The sequence below is a fragment of the Zonotrichia albicollis genome, chromosome 6, assembly GCF_047830755.1.
Source record: "Zonotrichia albicollis isolate bZonAlb1 chromosome 6, bZonAlb1.hap1, whole genome shotgun sequence".
NCBI classification, from domain to species: domain Eukaryota; kingdom Metazoa; phylum Chordata; class Aves; order Passeriformes; family Passerellidae; genus Zonotrichia; species Zonotrichia albicollis.
In genome coordinates, this window is record NC_133824.1 from 36498205 (window position 1) to 36521442 (window position 23238).

The 23238-nt window shown below is 44.7% G+C and overlaps 1 protein-coding gene across 13 annotated transcripts in view; it reads right to left on the bottom strand.

Moving 5' to 3' along the window:
- The window catches only part of PRR5L (proline rich 5 like), a 55555-nt gene that overhangs the window by 7857 nt on the left and 24460 nt on the right, over positions 1–23238 (bottom strand). For 5 of the 13 annotated variants that reach the window (XM_026794989.2, XM_026794967.2, XM_014267449.3 and 2 more), the window contains 5 exons: positions 21142–21199; positions 18103–18194; positions 14670–14810; positions 12884–13010; positions 613–9253 (listed from right to left, as the gene is read on the bottom strand). In XM_026794989.2, the coding sequence (XP_026650790.1) occupies positions 8928–9253; positions 12884–13010; positions 14670–14810; positions 18103–18194; positions 21142–21199 (744 nt within the window). In that variant the 3' untranslated portion in view covers positions 613–8927. The remainder of the gene's footprint in view (positions 1–612; positions 9254–12883; positions 13011–14669; positions 14811–18102; positions 18195–21141; positions 21200–23238) is intronic. The other 8 variants (XM_074543211.1, XM_074543208.1, XM_074543210.1 and 5 more) reach the window with 8 other exon arrangements.

A 23238-nucleotide genomic window follows, 5' to 3' on the forward strand; every position in this document is an offset into this window, starting at 1 on the left:
TAGCTACAGTCTCAGCCTCAACTAATGAGCCTTCTTTTCCTTTTGGTTTGTGCTCTGAGTGATCTCTGAGGCCATGCAGCCAGAGTGTTTCTGAGTTCAGTGATTCCACACTGCTCCTTTGTTGCCTCCAGGAGCTGGCTGCTCTGCCACACCAGGGGGTGGTTATTGCAGCCAGTCACCTGCTGATGAAGCAGGGGAAAAGCTCTGGTCTACCCCTGGTCCTGGAGATTCCAGCTGAGAGTTTCTCACTGAGGTACCAGGTTTCACTTGACTTGGCCAGACTTGACAGGTGTGGGCCTGGAGCAGAATGGATTCATAGGCCATGGCTTTTGTCCAGAGACTTATCCCACTCAGCAGTGAAGGGAACAAGGCATAAACAGAGCAGTGTTTTAGCAGTTTGGTACTGACAATTTTGAAAAAAACACCTCTGTTCTCTTAGCTGATTATAAGCAGGACCGATATCGTTCTAGCCCTGTGATAAACTGTCCAAAAATGTGAGGTTTCAGTTTCTTAGTCCTCTCAGACAGAACCCGATTTCCATGAAACTCAGCTGATAATTGACACACTGGGGGGGGAGGGGAAGGCAACAACACAAACCTTTCCTTGTCTCACCTGATGTGCAGAGTCCTGACTCGTGCTACAGACCAGTATTAGTAACTTGCTGGTTTCCCCTTCAGCAGCAGCTGCTCCTCTGCGTGCTCGCACAGCAAGTGTCAGGTGAAGGTGTGAAGTCCAGGAGTTAAATCCTACAATAGTATCTTGAGTTAGCACCTGTGATTCCATCCTGGTATTCCTGCCTTCATGGACTTGCTTCTCTCCAAGATTTAATTTTGTTTCTGTTGCTGCCTTTAATAAAGAAATAGTTTCAGCCAGGTATGACCTTGGCCTTTGCTAACAGTGTTAAGGAGCGAAGGTACTGCCAGGGAAAAGTGACACATACAAGTGTTCCTAGTTTCAGTATCACACCCAGATGTGATAAACTTCACAGTGTGGAGTTTAGACTTGCCTAAGCAAGTGCCTCCAGTGTGATTCACCTTCTAGAAACAACTCCCTGAGCTTGAGTTTCTTCATGCAAAAGTCCTTAACATGGGCATGGGCCTGTACTCATTCCTCTAGATAAAAGGCAGGGACTGAATATTTTAAATTCATCTCAGTGTGTGCTTTTGGATCTTCTGAGAATGGAAGGGACTTAGACTTTATATAAATAGAAATAAAATTGTCCTGGAATATAATTATCCTGAAAGGTAAGTCAGTACTGTTGGGAAAAGGGAGGTCAGACCACCAAACACCCAGGACAGCAATGAACAGCCACAGTGGATTTCTTGGTTTCTTGGCTGCTTTCAAACAGCAGTGGAAGCCAAGATGTGAATGCAAAGGAGCCATACTTTAACCTCTGCCTATTTCTGGTTCCTGTATATTCTCAGTCCAGTTGTAATAGTCTCAGATAAATAAAATTATAAAGATAACAAACTCAGCACAAAAATAAAAATTATATACATAAAGAGACATGTTTTAAATTATTAAATGTAGTATTATATTGATGTACTGTATTAAACATATACAAATGTATATTATAAATAGATCATGTATAATACATAATGTATCTATACAAAGATAAGAAAAATAAATTCTAACAAAAATTGCACAAGTCCAGTCCAACTGTCCTCAGGTTTTTGAGCCAGGACTGTGCATCCAACACCATCACATGTCCTTACCAGCATGAGAGAGGGTAAAAGGATGGGTAAGCCTTCCTCCCATGGAATTGTACTTACTCATAGTTCCTTTGAGCCGCATCTCTAATCCTATGTTCAGTTTTGGACTCATCACTGCAAAAAAGATTTTTAGGGCTTGGTTCATGAGTTCTGCTCTCCTCCTCCTCCCAAACCCACATTTTCTGCAGTAACACCAGGTACAACCTGAGCCAGAGGCTCCACAGCACGCAGTGCACACAGCAGGGACAGAGGCTGAGCCTGGGGAAGGGAGGGCAGGCTTGGAGGGTAAGAGACAGGGACGAATTTGCTTTCCTCTAAGACCCTCCAAAGCCCATTGGAGGCTTCCCCAATAAGGACAATCCCAAACAAGCAATCAATGTAGGAAGAGCACATCTGCAGTGTCACTCCCTCAAAGGCCTAGTCCTGCTCCACTGGTCTCTCCACGAACCCTACAAACAGCAGTGTCTGCTTCTGAACGGACCCTCACTATTTCATAGAGAGCTGAGTCTTTGTCAGCGCTGCCAAGCCAGAGGAGGAGTGGAGAGAGGCTGCTGCTGCCCTCTGAAGGCATCACCAGCTCTGTGAGTCAATCAGCTCACCACTACAGTTAATGAGGAAAAAAAGAAAAGAGAGGAGAGAGGTCCAGATCTTGAACAATTTTCTCTCCACACTGTAAACCCCAGGCAAAGGAGGACAGCTATGTTGATGCAGACAAACAGTGGATTAGATTAAGCATTGGATAAACCCAAAGAAATAAGCTTTTGAAAATGAGCTTTCTTGTTTGTTTGCCTGACAAGCATGGGTGCCTTGTTCACAGCAGCTCATGCATTTCAATAAGCTAGAAGAGGCTCTTGACAAATGCTCTCAGGTCTCATTTACTGCAGCATTTACTTTCATTTCAAAGAGCAGGACTTTTTTAGCAACTACAGGACACTCTTAGACAGGAGAATAGCTAGATGGTGGCAACTGCTTTTCCCTGAAGTTGTTAAGGAAACTTTCCTGTCTCACCATTCAGGAGTCACTCTGGCAGTCACACTGCCACCACTCCAGACTGTCCCTGCTGGGAACAAAGCCCCTTCACAGTGGGTGGCTCCAGTAATCCCATGGGTGCCCCTCTTGGCTTGATGCACACCTCACACTCAGAGAAAAGGGCTCCTTACCAGCTCAGCTCTGGGTTTCCCACAGCTCAGGGGGTGGGAGTGTGACTGCCAGAGCAGCTCCTGGATGGTGGGACAGGAAAGGTTCCTTAACACAGAGCTATTGAGGATGAGCCACTGCATTTAAGCAGGACTGTGGGTCCAGCAGGCAGCATCTCTCCAGCTGCTGCAGGGCTTCCAGGGAAGAGAGGTGTTGAACATTTAAAAGCCAGAAGAGACTGATGACATTCAGTGATGGGCTGAATGGAGGAACTCAGAGGAGCTCCATCTGCACTACCAAACACAGCCATGCTCAGCACGTAATCACCATCCACTGCTGTCTTCTGAAAAAAGCAACAGGATGGGGGAAAATCACAAGAAATCCTCTGCATTCACTCTAACTTCTAATGGACAGTGGTTCTGAATCTCTGAGATTCAAAGTTCCAAATGCACATCAGAACTCTCCTCCCATTCCCACAAAAAAAATTAGAAGAGAGTTTTTTGTAGATGTGGTGCATACACACCACTTAAGAAGTGCTTTTCACACATACTGTCAGTTCTCTCCTGCAGAACAGCTTCTCCCACCCTCTCATCTCTTATATCCAACCACACAGCAAATACACAATCCATCAGCCTGAGATGTGCTGAAGAAAGACAGGTTTAGCACTTGTCATAGTGAAGCCATGAGACAGATACACGGGGGACAAGAGTGAACAAGTTTCTACTCTAACAGCCATTGATATGTTAGTCAATACGCCTTTCGTGTGAAGAGGATTAAAAATCCCCAGTGAAAAAGAGGGCTGGCTTACCAGTGATGGGTGTAAATCAGTATCAGAGGCCTGCAGGGCAGCTGATTTGTAGCACAGTCTGTGGTTTCTTACTGACATTTAATATAAATAAATTCTGTCACTTTCTAGGTAGTCCTGTTGCAGTACTGACTTGAAGACTGAGTGTCTTATAACTGGTCTGTCTTTGAGAAGCCCAAGCAATTCTAACAGAACTCACTCGTTCAGGTTAAAAAAAAAAAAAGGTTTTAAAAAAGTTTAAAAAAAACCCCAACAAACAAAAACAACTCAACAATCACAGAAAAGTCCTGTGTGTGAGCCAATGCAGCTGTCTTCATAAATTTCAAGGTCAGAAAGAATGATTCTCTGACTCCAATCCATTTTCCAATGTAACAGAGGTTGTTAACTGCACAGTCTATAATAATTATGCCACAAGAATTATCAACTAGCTCTTGGCATAAGTGGGAATTAGCTTTAAAGCCAAATGAGAGACACTTCAAACAGCAACTCCCTGAATACTCTTGCAATTCACAGCTACTGAAAATCTGCTCTGTGCTATGGCAGGAGTTCAGGGTAGGTAGGACCCTTCAAGCCATTATCTTTTTGTTTAAGGAGTTTGCTTTCCTTTTGCTCATTGCAAAGTCTGGTGATCAAACTACAATCAAGCCTCTACCTTCTGTTATACCAATTATTCAGGTGAAAATTAATCTAACCACCTATTTCCTTTACCTGCATATAACTCTTCTTTACTGCTCTCTCCCATACAGGTGAGTCTCTTACACACCAGCCCATATTTGTGGCCCCAAGAGGGCCATGCACAGCAAGCAACTGTTGATAAATAATGACAATTTTCAGTTCACTTACTTCTGCACTGCAGTTGTCACTTCTTTTCATCACTTGGTTTGGAGAAATGCACCCAAACTACTCAAACATCTGAGCTGCCACTCCTTGTGGACTTAGGACAGCTTTCACAAAACCTGAAGAAGGGCTTGGGGCAGGATTAGCCCCCTGGAAGGATGAACTTACACATAGGAGAGATGTAAACTGGCACAACAATGATACAGCACTTGCTCTCCCAGGTGGGAATAACTAACAAGGGTACTCCACGTAATTTCAGATGCAAGTAATGAATAAAAGGCACCCAATTCTCAGGTGGCAAGTGGCACTTATTTTACAGCATGCCATTTTGAGCACCACATTGATGAGAATGAGCTGTACCTTTGCTGGAAAGTTGCTTTAAAATCTGCTACCTCTGTTTTAAAGCTTTTGTTTATGTAGCTGAATGCTTGGTGCCCTTACCTGGAGCTGTTGGGATAGCAGGGGGAAGAGAAAGCCCTCTCCAAACATGTAGGCAAGCAAGAATATCCCATTTAACCTATTTTTGTCCTGCCAGATCCACCTTCCATATTTGAAATATGAATAGGATGACTAATTACCTTATCTTTGCTCAGGGAAATACCAAATACCCTGCCCTTCACACTTTTAATTAACAGGAAAATTTGCAGTGACTTTCCTACAGAGAATGTTGACTGTGGGCTGAATTTCCAGCTCAGTACCCCTGGGAAACTCCCTGGGCACTGTGGGGAATCTGTGCCAGGGTGGGTCTTGCTTTCTCACCTGCTTTCCTGAGTGGGAAGTGGTGCTGGCTCTGTGCAGACCTGTCCCAAGCGGGAAGGGGCAGCCAGGGATGCCAGCCAGCCTGGCCTCTTTCAGGAGCTCAGACACCCATTTGGTGGCTTTGTCTAACACACAACCTTCCTTCAGGGTGAGGGAGCTGCACTCTGCCAGGCCCAGGAGTCCTGCTCTGCCATGGGGAAGGAGCCAGGCTGGGAAGGAACACGGAATCCAGTTAGGAAGGTTTTCTACTCTGAGACTACAGCAAAATTAAAGAGTTTGCATAACTAAGCACACCATAAATACCACAATTTGTCTCTTACTAGACCTGCAGTTTCTCCTCTGGAGGACACAGGTTGCTGCTAAGAGCCAAATATTTTCCATCTGCTGACTCAGTGGCGAGTGCCAAAAGGCCTTCCAGGTGAACCTGGACCTAAAAAGAAAAAGCAACCCAAACCCTGCAGTGTTCACCCTGCTCCCATCAGTGCCAGCAAGATATACTGCAAGTTCTCTGATTGATAAAAAAATTAAAAAATAAACCAAGTTGCTGTCCACTTGGCTAGGACCAGAAGCAGCTCTGCTTCCTGGCAATAAAAACATGTGCTTGGCTATGGGGAATATCAGGAAAAAGGCCAGTGGTACTAAGAATAGTCCCATCAATAAGTTTATGACAGAATTACATGGACACAGAATAAATCACTTACCTTAAGAAGGATACAGAGTAAAAAGGGAAGACCGATTCAGTGTGATGAGAAGTGGCTCAGTCTAGGTCATTATTGAAGTAGAAGGTAACAGACTTCAGGAGGTGGTAAGAGAAATTCCTTCTTCCCGTTCTGACAGCTCCTCCGGGAGGTGTTCTCAGGTTGGTGACCACAAGGGTAGAAAAGACCCACCCTGTGGCCCTGTCACAGCCATGTGGCATGGTCAGCAACCACAGTGCAAACCCAAATCAGAACCCTGTATCCAAAATGCAAGCGTTTCTCATGCTGTAGCTCTGGCAAGGGGACAGGGTCTTTGCTTCCAGAGGACTGGAAGCTTCCTCAGCACTGCTCAGCATTGCTCCTCAGAGCTGCTCCCAGGGCCCTTCCAAGCCAGCCTCAGCATGGCATAGCTTTCCAGCCACCTTCAGGTTCACCCAGCCTGGAAAAGAAGAGCACTTGCAGAGGCTTGTGCAACCTCACGTGGCTGTAAATGTGGTGGTCGTGACCATACACTCAGTGTGGTTTACAGAACAGGTTGTGTTTACTTCAGTTCACAAAGTAAAGCCACCAGCTTTAATTCTCCATAAAAACAAAACAATGGGGCAAGTGCATGATTCAGAGGGCTTGGTGCAAATTTTTGCAAAGTAACAGATACAAAACCAAAATAATTAAAATCATACATACATGTAAAACAAAAGAAATTCAAGTTAAAACCAGGACTAATTCCTATTAGCCCTAGAGATGATCCAAGAATATGTCAGGAAATAAATACATTGTTCTAGTTTTCACCATAAAAGAGGGTGCTGCCCTCTGATCGAAATGGTTTGGGTATTTACAGAAGGCAACTAGGCCACAGGAGAAACAGAAAGAAGAAAAGCATTCATGAGAGTGAACTGAAATGCTGCAGGATGACCTGACCACTTCCCCACACACCTCAGTGTGACTAAGAGAAGACTCAGTCACAGCAAGGGCTGAAGAAATTAACTGTGAGCAGGACACCATCATGTGCCCCAAGCTGGGGGGACTGTGCCAAGGGAGACCTGCATGGTGTGGCTGCCACCACAATCCATGGCTGCCCTGGGGCACATGGCAGTAAGCTGGCCTGGTCAGGCCAATTTATGAACAAGAAAGCAATTTATCCTACAATCCACCTGAAGGGAATGCTGCTTAAAGGCACATCTCCCTGGCCTCTGCTGGATGTGGGTGCTCTGAGGAAGAGGAGGCAGCCAGCACCACTGAACCTCTTCTCCTGGCATGGAAAGCACAGCTGCTGATCCATCCACTGGGCCTTTCCCCAAAGGCCAAGAGCTCTTGTGACAGGAGGAAAAGGAGGCTCTTCCAAGTACCTCTCTCAACATTGCAAAGCACAGCAGACAAAGCAGCACCCTCATTTACCAAGGCAGCCTGGCTTGTGCTCATAGCTGGTGTTTCTGATGCTTTGCTGCCATATAATAACCCGCTCTCCTTTTGCTGCATGTGCTACTAATGCCAAATCCTGGCAGGTCAGAGCTGTGCTCCAGTGCAGCCAGTGGGGCAGAAGATGTTTAATGCCTAACAGAAGCATGGAAAATTCTGCAGTTAATGTCATAGCATGCAAAAAAAACATCCCAAAGGCTCATCCTAACCTTCTGTTTCCTTGTCAAGACACACTTATTTACCAAGTACCACTTGGAGTAGATTCAAGTGCTGGTTGTGTTGTGTCCATGTTTTCAATGGGATTTGACATTTAAGTCAGCACTGCAGTTCACCTCTAAGCCTATGATAACACTTGCAAATCTGCTTAGCAAGACATCAGCAGAGCATCCCAGGGACAGCTGAAACAGACTGGCTCTGTCCCCACAGAAGCAGAACTGGGGTACCAAGTGATGCTACAAAGCAGACACTTCAGGTTGCAGTGCCTGACACAGACACCTGAAAACTGGACCCACTCCTAAATCTTCACAACAAAAACAAAACCAAAGACAGCAAAAAGCCCTCACTTTATCTTAAAAGCAATACTGCACTGAGTCAGATACCACTGGAGGTCAGGAGCACTTCATGAATGCACTGAGCCAGGACTCCTTTCCACACCCACTGATAATCCTCGGTCTCATGAAATCCACAAGTGCTAAAAGTACCAGGGTAGGCTCAGGATGAAATACTGATCATCACCTCCTGATCTGCAGTCACAATGGCCCAGTGCTGAGAAGCACCTTTGCATCTCCTACCCATTTGATTTTCTCCTTCATCATAGCCCTATCACCACTGAAATTTTGAGAGCAAATTGATTCCAAATACCAGAAGCCCCAGGATATGACTGGAACCAAATAAACTACATATGAAGTACTCAGCTCAATTCCACATATACTCGGTTCTCTTCAGGCCTGGGGAAAAAAGCAAGTCTGATCAATTCTGATTTGGACTTTTCATCCATGCCCATGGGAAGCAAAATGAAGGATCTTCTCTCACAAGTCACCTCAGCAGATCTTTCTGCAGGATGCAAATGGCTTCAACCCTGAGTTCAACTTTAAAAGAGAAATTAAGTGCTCAGCCTTCACCATGAAGCACCAGAAGCAAAGAGAACACAGAGCACAGAGGCCTCCACTACAGGGACAAAGAACAAAGAAGAAGCACAATTGGGAAAGAGGGAGAAAAGCAGAAAGAACTCAATTTGTATCATACCAAACAAAACCAAGGAAAGGTGTCACCAAGAAGTTAATACTAATAGAGAAACCTTACAGAAGGCAGACTGTGCTGTACAACAGCAAAACCTCTGCAGCCCTCAGTGGTCACTTGGGAGCAGCCTGGTACCTCCACCAGCAACGATCCCAGGCTGGCAAAAGAACCTGTCTAGATACCATTCTCAGCCATATGAACCCTCAGGCCCATTTCAATGACATGAGCACAATTCCTATTTTTCTCCTCTTTCCCCAGCAGGGATGACACACCCCTTTGTCCAGCTTGGTGCACACAGTTCTCCACCCCTCAGGCAGCCTCCTCCTAGCAGACAGAGGTGCAGTTGAGCTCGGCAGGGTCCTGCCTGCCGGCTGCGGCTGCCTCAGGGCCGTCGGCGATGCTGGGCTCGCTGGAGCACTGCCGGGGCCCGAAGCAGCTGGGCTGCAGCAGCAGGCACTTGTCAGGAGTGTCCTGCTCCTCCACCACCATCCCCGTGTGCATCATGGAGGCCATGGCCAGCAGCTGGAGGTCCGAGTGAGCGTTGGCCACCGTGTGCCGACGGATGCTCCCACACTTCTCCAGGTAGGCCTCGCCCTCCTGCTCCGTCAGCGGGGTCAGGGCCTTAGGGCAGGATCTGGAGTACCTTCTCTCTGTAAGGGAAAGAGGCAGCAGGAATGGTCAACAGCACACAGAGAGCTGCCCACACTGCTGGGCTGGCCTCGGGAACAGAGAAAATTCAGCGTGCAGCTACAGAGTGCCCACTTCATTACCACTGGAAAGCAGTCAGGAGCTCACTAGTTCATACTGCTAGGTGCTGGGAAAGGAAATCTGCCTCTACCCAGAGAGGAGAGACCTCCCATCCTGCTGCAGGGGCTGCTGCCTGCGAGAGAAGTGAGCCAAAATGTCACCAGTGTAGCCAAGGGACTCTCTTTAGCATCCTCAGAGTCTTCTCTTTTATCAAGGGGTGAAAACCAAGTAGGTAGTGAATCTCACATGCAGGTTCATTAAAATAAGTGACACTAAAGTGGCACAAGTCTCCAACAAAACATTCAGCGTGGATTTGAATTGCCATCCCTGTCTCTGAAGAATTTCTCTCAGGAAGTGCCATTAGCTGTTGTCAATGTGAAATTCCTGATGCTTACATTGCACTGTCTCTACGTCTGCCTAGGAACAGGCTATTCTGTTGGCATTATCCCGACATATTTTTTAAAGATCATGCCAGAAAAAGGACATTTCATCCACTTTGCATCACATCTGTTTTGGAGGCTGGACACAGAAAACACCTAAGAGTGCACAGGAACAGTCCACAGCAGCCTGGGAAGAGGGGCACAAAGGAAAGGCAGGATTTTTGCTGAAGAGGAGAGGCAGTGGCACGGAATGGCTGGGTGTGGGCTGCACAGTCTGCTCAGCAAAATGTCAAGGAGGAAAATTGCCAGGTCTAAAGCACAGCCCCAAGGTGCAGTCTCCAGAGCAGTACCATGAAGCACATGACAATTCTGACACTGCAAGCCTGAAGGAAGGCAAGGGTCAGAGTTTTGCCCTGGCTCACTGTAATCCCACCCCAGCAGGTTGAATCAGACACTGCTACTGCTCCCCTGCTGGCTTCCACCTCCTGCAATGTTCCAGGTGGTTTTGAACACCTCCTGTGGGTCTATCCCTGCAGCAGCTGATGGAGCCATTCCCTATGTGTCCCTCTGTTTCTCACTAACTTCACTGAAGTGCAGGGTCTCATTTCATAGTCAGAAGCCTTTAAACCATATAAAAGGCTTCCAACCAAGACTGCAGAAGTATAAGAGTAACAAAACGCAAAGCAAAGCACTCATCACTGAATGTTATAAGAGTTTTGGAAGCTTGTATCAGGAAGAAAAGCAGAAAACAAACTATTTGTTGCAGGGAGGAACAGGTGAGCAGCCTTCACCCTGTTACTGCCAGTAATACATCAATTCAAAATGGTTCATTTACACTTATGAGTATGCAAAAATCATTTCTGAGGCTGGTTACAGCAAATACATTCTCTAGGTTTCATCTGCAGCCCAAGCCACAGCAAGCTGTAGTATTAAAGGGCATTAGGATATGACTCTTTTGAGAAAAAAATTAGGTGAAATTAGTCTAAACTCTAAAAGTAAAGCAATGGATTTATTGCTTTACTTTTCCCCCTTTACTTTCTTGGCCACAAAAGAAAGTCTCTTAAGGGAGTCGCTCTGCATAGCTTAACTAGAAATGTTATTTTTATTTTGGTCCCTTATGACCAGGAATATAAACTGGGAGGAGTTTTTCTGGGACTTTTTTGCAAGCAACCTCAGGTCAGCAGTGATGTGTGGCTGTTTTACCTTCTTTCCTATCCCCAATACAAACTCTCTTTCTTGGCCAGCTAGATGTCTTTGGGATATTGCATCCTAACCATGCAGGTTATGGCTAATTCACACAGGCAAAAGGCAAAAAGCTAACAGACCAGACGGAAATGCTGCCATCTACAACTCCCCTCTGTGAGGGGTCCTGTCCCTTTCACACCTCTCTGCTTTAAATCAGCTTAAGAGACAGCAGCCTTGCAGGCTGAAGCGTTATGTACAGTCCCAGCTGGGAGCAGACACCTTCAGTCACATTTCCCAATGCTCATTTACCCTGAAGCTCCAGTCCAGAGGGCAGTCTGGCCTCCAGAGCAGCTGTGTACAATGCAAGCACACCCAAAGCCCAACAGCCCCTCCCAAAAGCTACTGTGGGGAACCTACTGGGGGTCACCATCATTACAGGCTGCCCAGTGAGAGAAGAAACTGGTTCTGAGAAAGTAAAATGATGACTGAAAGAGGGAGAGGGAAGAGAAAGAAGTCTGATTAAAAATGAAAGATAAGGAAGAGAAGCCTCTTCCACAGCAGCACTGTGAAAGTACCAAGATTATTTGTAGAAAAGTGCAGTTTTGCAGTCCCTGTCTTGTACTGCAAAAAGAAATTCCTTCTTTCCTCATGATCACCAAAGGGTGGAGCAAGAGTAAAAGGCCACCTTGAAAATATACACAAATAAATGACAGCTAAAAGTCAAAGTAAGTTTAATTATTTTAAGGCATATAATCTTTACAAGGCCAGCTTGTGTAGGTTTTCTTTTTTTTTTTTTTTTTTTTTAATGGCACAAATGCTTTGTTGAGCTGGCAGAAATCCAGAATGGCTAGAAACTTCAGCACAGGTCAGGCAGCTGCCTTTCAAACCATCGCAGCAGCATGTGCTTGTCCCTAATCAGCAAAGCAATCAAATCTGTCAAAGTCCAACTTTTACAAGGGATTTTGGTCTGATTGAGCCCTAGGAACAGATCTGCTAATCCATGCTGAACTGCACAACCATGCTCACTTGCACAGAAGATAGCTGATTGCCCAGCAACCACAAGAACAAAACTCTTGAGCCACAGTTTTCCTAAAGCAATGCCATAGGTTTATTACAGGCACAGACTGTCCGAGTTGCAATTAAGTTCTCCTACCACAAGACCATCTCTGCCCATATGCTGCTAAGTGTACTACAAGGCACCTTGTGGGTCTCCAGCTTGCTACAATTTTACATCAAATCAAAGGCTGAAGGTAGCAAAAACAGAGGGAGACTAGAGCTTTCTTCACTTGCTCTATTTAAATTTCTTGACCATCAAATCAGTAACACTATGCCCATTAGCTGGCCAAGCTCTTCTGGCTAGCCACATGTGTGAGCAGAGCTCCTGCATCATGTGAAGAAGGTTCCCAGAATGATCATACTCTTCCTTAAGTGAGGTGCCCATTCTCTCACCTGGATATGTTTATCCACACTTTAAACACAGAATTTTAATTTGGGGTTTTCTTTTAAACAGAATCCTCAGATGGAAGGAAGACTTTATGCAAAATCCCTGTCATCCCTCAGAATTAATATGCAACAGTTCAGCGGTTTGCAAAAGCTGATTGATTCAGCAGCTGAAGCAGGCTAGCAGGCAGGCAGCAAAGGACCAGGTCTCTCACTGTGGTGAAAGCAGTACACCAAGCATGGACAAAGGGGTTTTCAAATCCAGTCCATGTCCAGAGAGAGGGGAGACATTGTGGGGGTCTGTGTGCAGTGATAGGGCACTAATAGCTCATTAGGTCATGGACAAGAAAAAGTCTGTCACACAAACTTGTATCCAGAAACATTAATCAGGGCCTTTTCAAGGGTGTTTTAGCCTTTGTTTTCTGTCTCTCATGGAGTCATGCACTGTTTCCTTTTCCAGCACCAATGCCCCCCGTTACCCAACCTGCGCACCCCAATAATAGTTCCAGTACAATGTGCATGTCTTACCAAGCAAGCAGGTGCTACCAGACGAGCTGTGATCCTCACACAAACCTAAGAATGGTGATACCACCTGCTTGACCAGTTCTTCCAGCTGCAGATAGCCCTCAGTGGGGCCAGTAGGCTCATGGACACTCTGAAAATCAAACACAAAAGGTCAAATTACCTTTAAAAGATTTTGGAATAAAGCCTGGGGTCTGTCAATTCTCTGTGTGCTGGAATATCCCAACTGCGTGAGTAAAGCTTTTGGAGCTGATGGAGGTTTGGGTGCCTTTCAGGTCAATCTCCTTGAAGTTACAGCCACGCCTTATGGCCACTGAGCAGACAGATCTTTTTTCTGAGCAAGTGACAGGAAGGTACAAAGTGTGCTCACACTGAGGATGTGCACAGTGCAATGCAGCAGTGACATCATGCCAGGGTGGTTCTACCAGAAAACACCTCTTGGTAGAAAAGCCTTAACACACCCTGGGCAAAGCACTTCTCTTTCCAGGCAGGACTGCAGGCAAAGCACCCTCTGTGGTTCAGCTTACAGCTGTGAAGGTGGTAGATAACACCAACCAATTTAACAGCAATTTCAGAAACCTTTCACACTTAACTTCCTGCAAAGCCTCAATAAGCTTTTTTCCTCAAATGTGTTGCTTTGAGAATCTCTTTGCTCTCAAGAGTCTTGTATTAAAAACATTCAGAGAAATTGAGGTAGCACTTTAGTATCACCTGCTGTTCCAGTCTGGGTCACTGGAACATCAGAACAGTGAGAGTTCATACAGAACTACCAGCTTAGCCACTTTGCAATTTTGTTTGTGCTTCATAAAGTTTAATTCTCAGACACCCATTATGTTAGAGAAGAAATAAAAGTCACCAGGGTGTGTGGTATGTTGGAGGGAAGGGATGCCATCAAGAGAGACTTTGAAATGCTCAAGATATGGGCCTGTGCAAACCTCCTGATAATCAACAAGGTCAAATGAAAGGTCCTGCACATGGCTCAGAGGAAGGCTGGATGGAGCTCTGAACAGCCTGGTCTAGTGGAAGGTGTCCCTGCCCATGGCATGGAGGTTGGAACTGTATGATCCCCTCCAACCCAAACCATTCTATGATTCTGTCAACTCTAACATGTGAGATGGCATTTTTCAGGACTGTCAGGCTGGGCAATATGAGAAAAAACCAAAACTGGCTGTATTTGACATGCTTGGAAAGTATTCTGTTGAGACCTGGAAAAAGACGATAGTTACCACAGATGCTCTAGATCTCTTGGGAGAGGCCTTTGAAAGATGGCCTCTCATTTTGCCTGCTGCCAAAAGATATTTCTCCTCTAATGGGCACTACTCAGCATCCCAGCCAGCCACGGTGCTGGTGTCAAGCAACCAGAGCCACAGTCCATTCAAATTCCATTATCTGTTGTGATGGAGACTTGCCCTGTCCTTGCAAAGCTGACAAATTATGAAAATTAGGGCACAAAGAGGCATTCAGACAAGCTAGAAGATGAAAATTTGTGTGAAAAAGGGAGTACTGACACTGTTCCTAGATGGGGAGGAGAGGTATCAAAAAAAAAAAAAAAAAAAACAAACAACACAACAAAACCCAGCTCTTTCAAGGCAACATCTTTACCTGTTCCCAGGAAAGCTCGGGGCATCCAAATTCAGCTCTCATTTTAACACTGACCACTCCCAAATAAGCACACATCACACCACCTTCATCACACCCTCTACTCTCCCCACTTTTCCTCCAGTGTTTGTATGATTTCAACGACGTCAAGATACCCAAGTGAGTCAGATGAAGAAGAGCAGAGGTTCCCCACCTGCAGAATTAACAGCATCTGGACAATGGAAGCTGGAACCTTTGTCTGGACCAGGGGGAGGATTTCTTCCAACTTTACTTTTAGCAAGACCAAGTCTCTGAAGCCAAGAAGAGCAATCTGACGGATAGTCAACTCCTGACCCTAAAAAAACAAAGGCAAAATCCAAGCGTAGATAAAGGGATGTGTGAGCATCATACCAGACAGGAGGGTTTATTCTGCCCCCTGCTGCCGTGGCAGAACACCCCCAGTCATTCATGTTGAGGATTCATGATACTCTTTAATTTCTTCCCTCTCAGTCTCACAAATTCTGAAGTGGGCACCGTCTCATCTGTGGCACCACTAGGCTTGGAGTGAAGCCAGAAATGGGCCTGTAGTTCACCAAATGACTATGTATGCATTCATAAACCCACTTGCCATCCACTTTGTTCACAAAAAACCCCAGGCTGGATGTAGCTTGTGCTTCTGACACTTGGAGAAAAAGCACAGAAGGTTTTGTAGGGAATGATGTTGTTTCAGAATATTTCTTAACTAAACCTACCTCTGACCTATACTGTACCCTCTTTTTGCTCAACATCTGCACTTGCTGATATGACAAAAATCTGCAAATAATTCCATTACAGATTTTAGGATTTAGGCTGGAGCAAAGCTAGCAAGACTGCTTGAACCAAACATAATTTTAAAAAGCAACAGCTTTAATATCCTCTGCAAGGCATTCCTATTTTACATCAACAACACAAGTGAGCAGGCATAACAGATGATATAATATTTCTCAACATTTTTAAACACAGTCTAACTCCATTTGGCATTCTGGTATTACCACCTTCCCTCTGCTATGTTTAATATCTGCATGACTTTCTCTTGCCCCAGTGCAACTCAGCAGCAGAAATTTTTCTCCCAGCTCTGCCTAGCACTTTCCAGCCTGAAAAGTTTGCTTTGTTCTTCTCAGTATGTTAATCTCTGCCCCATGGTCTGCTTGGAATCATTTTATGATCTCCATAACACACTCATAACATAGCAAATATCTAGCACTCATAACATAGCAAATATTTAGCTAGAAGAAATTAACAGCAGGTAATCATTAATTCATAACAGGTTGCAGGTCATAATTAACAGCATTATCAATATGTAAATATGAATTAAAACCAATAGTATGGAGGGGACCTTGGCCATAAAAAAAGCAGTTTGCTGTTTTAAACCATCACTGTGTAGGGAAAAACGTGCAGGAAAGACCAGTACCTATCTTGAAACTATATCTCGCAGCTGCAAACTTTTTATTTATATTATGCAGTTTAGTCCCATTAACTTCATACCCCATTTCAAAATGCAAATATGTTTCTGTGCCAAGCAAAACAAGATTTGCTATTCTTTTTTCCACACCAATAGTCACATCAACAGCTGCAACTCTACGAAAGCCAGTGAGTGACCTGTTTACATAGTTTCCCTCTGTACAGCAATTTAACCAGCTTGGCTGCTTAAAGGTCATATTTCTGCAAGAGCTATGAGCCTTGGGGTTAAACTTAGCTGAGATAGCAGCCACACGAGGCTGGTGTGAGTTACTACCTTTGGTAACATACACTCACACTTGTGGCTGACTCAGTTTCATTCTGAATGGGTAATTGCTGGGATCACAGAAGAGCACAACTAAAAAATCCTGCTGGTACTTGTAGGAAAGGATAGGGAATCAAGAACAAATTGCCTTTCCCATCTACCAGAGCAGTGTACAAAGAACTTCAGCGTGATGGAAGGCACTCGCTGGATGAGCTCTCCTCACATGTTGTGACACACCACGTAAGTGGTTACATACAGTTCCCTTTTTCTAGGAAAAGCCCAATCTTGTTATTAGGACACTGGCCTGGCATAAGAGCAACTTCTATTTCTTGCTGCACCAGCAATTCTCTCTGTGGTAGCCTAGAGCAGCTCACTCTGAGTTAAATTCTTGGATGCATTTAAGCAGCTTAACCCATCCATACATACAGTGTAGTACTTAGGTGCCTACAAAGCTTTAAATATCCTGCCTGTTTACCTTTCAGTTCCTCATTCAGAAAGTGGCAATACTTCCCAAACTTTACAGCATTGCTGATATATTTTGAGTGACTCAGATATTGCGACAAGACAAATACAGCTAAACAATTATGCTTTCAAAGAATCTCACCACCCCATAGTCATCCTTTCACCACTAAGTTAATTCCAAAAGCTTTACCCAGTGTTGTAACTTCTGTCCAATTTTTCATCACAGACATTTAATAGCAGGGCAGTAGATTTTTCTGTTAAGTGACAGAATTATTAGCATCAGTGGATATGACACAGTCAGCTCACAGTTTCCACAGTACACAGGTAGCTGCAGTGCCAACAAACCCCTGCCTAAACAGGTCACTCCCTCACTGAGAGTCGGCTGCAAAAGGAGAGAAGGGGAGGGTATTATAGTTGCACAGTTTTACCTGTCAAACACCTACCTTCAAGCATCTGGAGCAAGGAAAGAACAAAAATAAACACAGTAGAAAGGTTAGTGTCTGTCTTTGTAGAAGTCCTTTCTCTTTCAGGAAATGCCAGCTTTAATAGGATTAGAGGAAAAGGGCAAGCTTTGAGCTTTACCTGCTGCCTTTCAAATAATACAAGTGAAAAATAATTTGAAAAGGCTCTGGAAATAATGTCTTCCAGAAGAGGCAAAAGTCAAGGGGAGGAGGCTAACATTTCCAAGAACATCATTCTCCACATGAGGTACATTTTTCTTTTTCTCTGATGGCAGAAAAGTCAAAATAGGCTGGGGAGGTAATTAGACTGCTCATATAGAAACTCTGAGTAAAACTACATTAAAAAATGGTACAGTTCAACACTTCTGATGGGATACTCAGCCTTCAAAATACCCAGTGTAAAAGGTTTTACATAAAGTGTTCATTCTTCCTCTACCCATAGACTTACATGTCCCCTTACTGAAGCTTCAAAAACCTAACTGAGGATTTCCCAAAGGCACAAATGGGATATAAGCCCTTCAAAAGTCATTAGGGTGAGGTAATCACATTTTCTCCTGAGCTAGTCTTCAGATTTATACCTCTAAGACAAGCTGTCAGTGCTGTCATCTGCACCAACAGCCACAGCTATTTAAAAAGAAGGAGTGATAAATACAAATAGCCCAGAGCTTCAGTCTAGACAAGGCACAGTCCAACAGTTTCAGCATGCAAGCTACGCTAAGCACAGAGAGTAGACAATTGGGAATAAATCGAGCCCAAAACATTGTGCTTGTCCAGTAGATTTTAGCAGCCCTTCTTATAGATAATACTTGGATAAACTCTACTTTCTCCAAGATTTAGTTTAAAGGTTTTGATGTACATTTAGCCACTGGCCAAACAGTGCTGCTGGCAGAGAAGTTATAACCTGCCATTAGCAGGCATTGCAGTCACTTTGCTTCACCTGAGTGAACTGTAATTAGGATTACCTGGACTGGGTAGAATATTGCCTGGAGTGTAGGAAGAGTCTCTGTAAAATAGTGATCCCAGATTTCAGACAGGACGTCAATGCGATCCTCACCTATGAAAACAGAGATCAGAGCAAGAGCTTTAGTGACAGGGACACTAAAAGCAAGTTGGATTTTCCAAGTACTCCCTAATTCCCCAGGCAAGGGACTTCATTTCTGCAGTTTCTGCCCAAAACTGGACATCACCCAGCTAAGCTTCCCCTTAACCAACAGAGACACAAGGCTGTCTGTGCAAACATGACATCATTTGTCTGTGCAAAACATGAGACCAATGCAAACAAAAGAGTGGAGCCCCTCTGGAACCAGAGGCCTTAACTCCACAGCCCAGGATTGTGCAATGGCACAGTTCACAGTTAACATGCTCAACTAGCCCAGGAGAGACCACACAAAACTAGGTGAATCTGAGAACCAGCAGGTCACAGCCAACATCAGCTGATCTCCAACATCATCATGCAACAAGGTCAGGGAGAGCATTTGGAAGAGCTGAGCCCCCTCCAGCATCCACTCAGTACCAAGCAGCAGTCAGGTACCTGTCAGGGATCCCAGCAAAGGTACTAATGACAAATAACGCACTTGTGAAGGTTCCCAAATGAAATCCACTTGTGGCCAACCCTTATATGTCTAATTCAAACATCCCCAAGTGTAACTGGGTACTTAAAACCAAGGCAGACAATCTTGGGATTCCCATAATAGGAATACAGTTGTGATCAAATTATGCTCATAGGTTTGACTTACAGAGCTGGGCACTCCTCAGCATATGGGCCCAAAGCCTCTCAGTTTTTTAGCTTAAGGTTTGCAATGTTTATTTCAAGTTTAAGAGGAATCCCTGGAATCTCAGGTGCAAACAGACTCCGAGTTAAAACCACAAGTTTCTGAGAAAAAAATTTTCCAGGATACCTCTCAGGACCTCAGAGGCAGTCTAGACTCAAGGAGCAGTAATTGAAGACGGTCACTCATGACAGGTTTGAGGGCTCATCCTCAAGGTCACTAAAGGCCCAGCATGAGGAACTGGAATACATGTAAAATCACAACTCAAAGGAGCCTTATGACTCTGTACTGAAGTGCTTTCCTCATCTGCAGACTTCCACACAGACTTTCACTCTGCTTGCCCAGCTTGTGCTGCTTAGGACACAGCCAGAGAGCAGAGAGCCAGCAGGACTAGATCCTCCAGACATTTCCATTTGAGCAGAGAGCCAGCCCACTATCAACCACAGAAAATTTAAGAGATGCCTCACTGTGTCAGGTATGACTATGGCTTCAAATCTGGAACTGCAGGCAGACAAGAAACGACCCAAACCCCCCCCAACAGCCACCCATTACCACAACAGCCAAGTGCAAGCGAAAAAGACAACAGGAAACAGATTAATTGAATGTTTAAATTTTTCCCTTCTCTGCCTCCTACCCAGGACTACAATGCTTTGCTGTCTGGAGACACAATGAAATGTCAGAGATCACTTCTCCTTCTGAAGGGGAAGCAGGAATGGTTTGTTTCTTCAAGAAATCATAAATCCTGCAGGCATTGAAAGAGATTCTGACAGATTGTATAAAGAAAAAATCACGTTAAAGAGGGTGTGATTGAAAAATAGACTCAGATGAAACATTGCCATGCCCTGCAGCCACTCTGTCTGGGTGCAGGGGCAGTGTAAGTTTTCCAGGAAGACAGAACTAAGAAGCATGTACAAGAAATTCTCATTGCAGTGACCACAAGACCTGCAACAAGCCCACACATTATAAAAGAAAGGTGCCCATGAGTCAGCTCCTGCAGTGATGCCAGCCTGCACAGTGAACTGGCTCCAGTGTCACTTCAAGCTAGGGACAGAAAAATGAGGCATAGAAGGTGTTTTGCTCTCTGCCTGGGAAACTTCATCTGACCCAAACTACCTGAGCACCTGCAAAACACTCTTGGGCAGCTCTCAGCTTATTACAGAGTCAAGCTCAATTTTCATAATGCTAAAGCAGACACTGGAATAGTTTTATATGAGTACAGAAACCAAAGTCTCTGGTAAGCTGTGCAGCACTCATTCTGAAGAGCTGGCAGTGGCAGGGCAGGTACCCACATTTGGAAATGCAGGAGTCTGCCCTTTTTCCACATCTTGGAAAATACAGGAGTCTGCCCTTTTTCCTCCTTCACAGGGTCAATGCTGAGGAAGCACACCCCAAGCAGAAGGCTGGCAACCCCTTAACTCCTTTGGGGCCAAAATCCTACAGCCTGCCAGCTGGGTGAGGTCACTTGGTGAAGACTGGTGCAGAGAAATCCAGGCCCAGCAATGACGTGAGATTATAAGCATCTATTGGCATTTTAATGACCCACATACAACACTCTGGTGATTAACAAGAGATCTTCCCTGCAGGCTAAAAAACTGGGTCAAACCAAACAGCAGCTTGGTTTTGAATAAAGATGTGCTGGCTTCACTTGAGCACACAGTTACTGAATGTGAGCAGCTCCCCACAGGTCCAGCACTGAGTGGCCACACCACACTTGCCTTGGCCCACAGGCTCTGCAGCAGTAGTTTGAACACAGCTCCATGTGTGATCAACTTCTTTCCTGAAGGATTTCATTCTCACCCAAAAGACTGTTCTTTTCTTTAAATTTACACAAAGCTTGATAGTTCAGCTCTCAAAGGCATGACAGAGAAACCAAAATTATGCTTACATCAAGCTGCAAATCACATTGAGAAGTGAAAGGCAGAAGGCAGCTCCAAGCAGTTTCACAACAGGATCCATGTCCAGACCAGAACTGCCATGAGCCCAGGTTCAGCTGCCACATGAGAGCCACGTTGCTGCTTTTGTGGTGCAGTTATGGCTGGTGAGAGCATTGTGGCTCTGGGGCAATTCAAACAGCCCTCCCTCTCTTCAGCCTCACAGGGCTCCCAAGGGGCTGTGTGACACCCCAGGACAGCACCAGACAGGGCTGTTTGCTTTCCAGACATGCAAATCATCTCATCTGACCAAACATCAAAGCACAACTCCCTTCCAGAACAGGTTTCCTACCATACTTACCTTCACACAGCTTGACCTTCTCCTCCATGAAGAGCAAGCCTTTCGCAAGGAGCTGGTTCTGCCAAGGGAAAAGAGAGACACGCATTTGTCTTTTATTTATTTATAATGAACATGGAAGAATGCACTTTTGTCAGATACTACCCACTGTGCATGCATTAATCTTAAGATTAGTCATGTTGCAGTGACTTCTTCCAGCACTGGTCTCAGTGTGAGTGCTAGGCATTCCTTAACCCCTTCTTGTTCAGCTAGACATGAGAATGCAACAGACACAGCATCTGAAACATCTCCCAGAAATGGGAAAGGTCAATGGGTGGGAGTCAAGAAAATAAAATAGTTCTTACCATAATGGTGCACCCACACTATAACTCAATTACATGATGGAGGCATCAAAGAGTCAAATGCTATGAAAATGTCCCACTCTCTTCTTCTTTTGCACTTGCTCATTGCTTGTCTAAGTGCACAGCAGGCCAGGTTCAGCTCCCTAACATCCATTTCTCTATTCCTACCTACTGTCTTTCCATGAGGCCATTCTTTTTGTATTGAGAAGTTGGATCATCTCAGTGTGCAGTGTCAAGCTGCAGAAGAACTGGCAGGACCTGGTCTTTCTAGATAAACTTAACTCTCATGGACCAGACAGATCAAGGTAACAATAAGCCTGTTTGCAGTTCAGGACATCCAAATACCTGATTAGCTTTTTGTTACCACTTTCCCAAACGTAAGAATGGTGCAAAAACAACACCTATCTTTTTGTTCTCCCAACAGCACCAGGTGAATCAGTTATTCTGAAAAGCTTGAGAAAGGCACTGCAATCCCACATAACACACTATTACTGCATCCTGAAAAAAGGTACAGAGATCACACTGATAGAGAACATAGGCCTTCTGCCTCTCAGAAAGGATTCAGTATCAGGGTAGCCCACAACAGTCAGAGATGACTCCCCCGCTGTTCAGTCTCTGGTTTTAATGGGAACCAGGTCAAGGCTGCACTTTGGAACCTTCCACCAGCCAAGGAGCAAGGCACATCCCTGTCATTCCCAGTGCACACTGCTGTTACCCCACTGCCTGGACACCACCACAGCCTCCTGATGAGCTGCCTTAGTGCATCCTGCCCGGTGCTCCTGCTCTGCATTGCAAACCTGCCTCTGGAACCACACACCAGCCTGGCTCACCCTGACACGGAGACAGGCATCTGTGGAACACCCCAAGCCAAGAGAGCAGCACACCTCTGCATCCTCCCTTCAACAAGAAGCTATCACAAAGCTGGGTATAAAATGAGGAAACAATCCTCTGTGACATTCTCAGGCTGGGAGATGTTTTTCGCTTGGGCAATGACAACAGGAATTAACAAGCTGGATAAATATGGTCGCATAATGAAAAAACCCCACAACATTTCCAAACATTAGCAATGAGTGGAAGGTGACAGTTTTATGAAGATCCTCTAGCAGAAATATGGGCTTTGGAGGGAAATACTCATTTGCCAGGCTGTCCATTCAAGTTTTAGATTTGTTCAACAGAAATAAATGCCTACAACATATCCTGATTTGGACAACAAAAAAAAACTTTCCAGGAAAAACCAACAGTGTGAAAAAAGGAGGGAGAAAGAAATCTGTAATGAAGAAAACCATAAGGGGAAAAAAATGAAACTCACTAACATTAGAAATATTTTTCTGCTTGAACAATAGATGTTGGAGAGATATGGCATGTTAATCCTGCTTTCAGTTCATTAAAAAGGGTTTTTTTTTATTATTCAACCTATAGCTGAAGGCAAATACATCTCATATACTGCAGGGGAAATTTAGAGCTGGTCTTTAATACTGCATTATTTTAAACTGCTTTGTAATATAAAGGTGTGCATATATATACACACATATGAGGATGTGATGTTTATTTTCTTGTGTTTCTCTCAAGAAATATGAATTCCTTCTCTATTTGCCGTAGAACCTTAGATTTCACTTTACGTATGTTTCCCACTCTGGATACAATTTTCCAGATACTTTGCCTAAAAGTTAATATTATTAATATTTTTTTGCTTCCAGGGAGGATTGTTTTTTCTTTCGCAACTATGTCAGCAACCAAAGAACACATTTGTACATGCTAA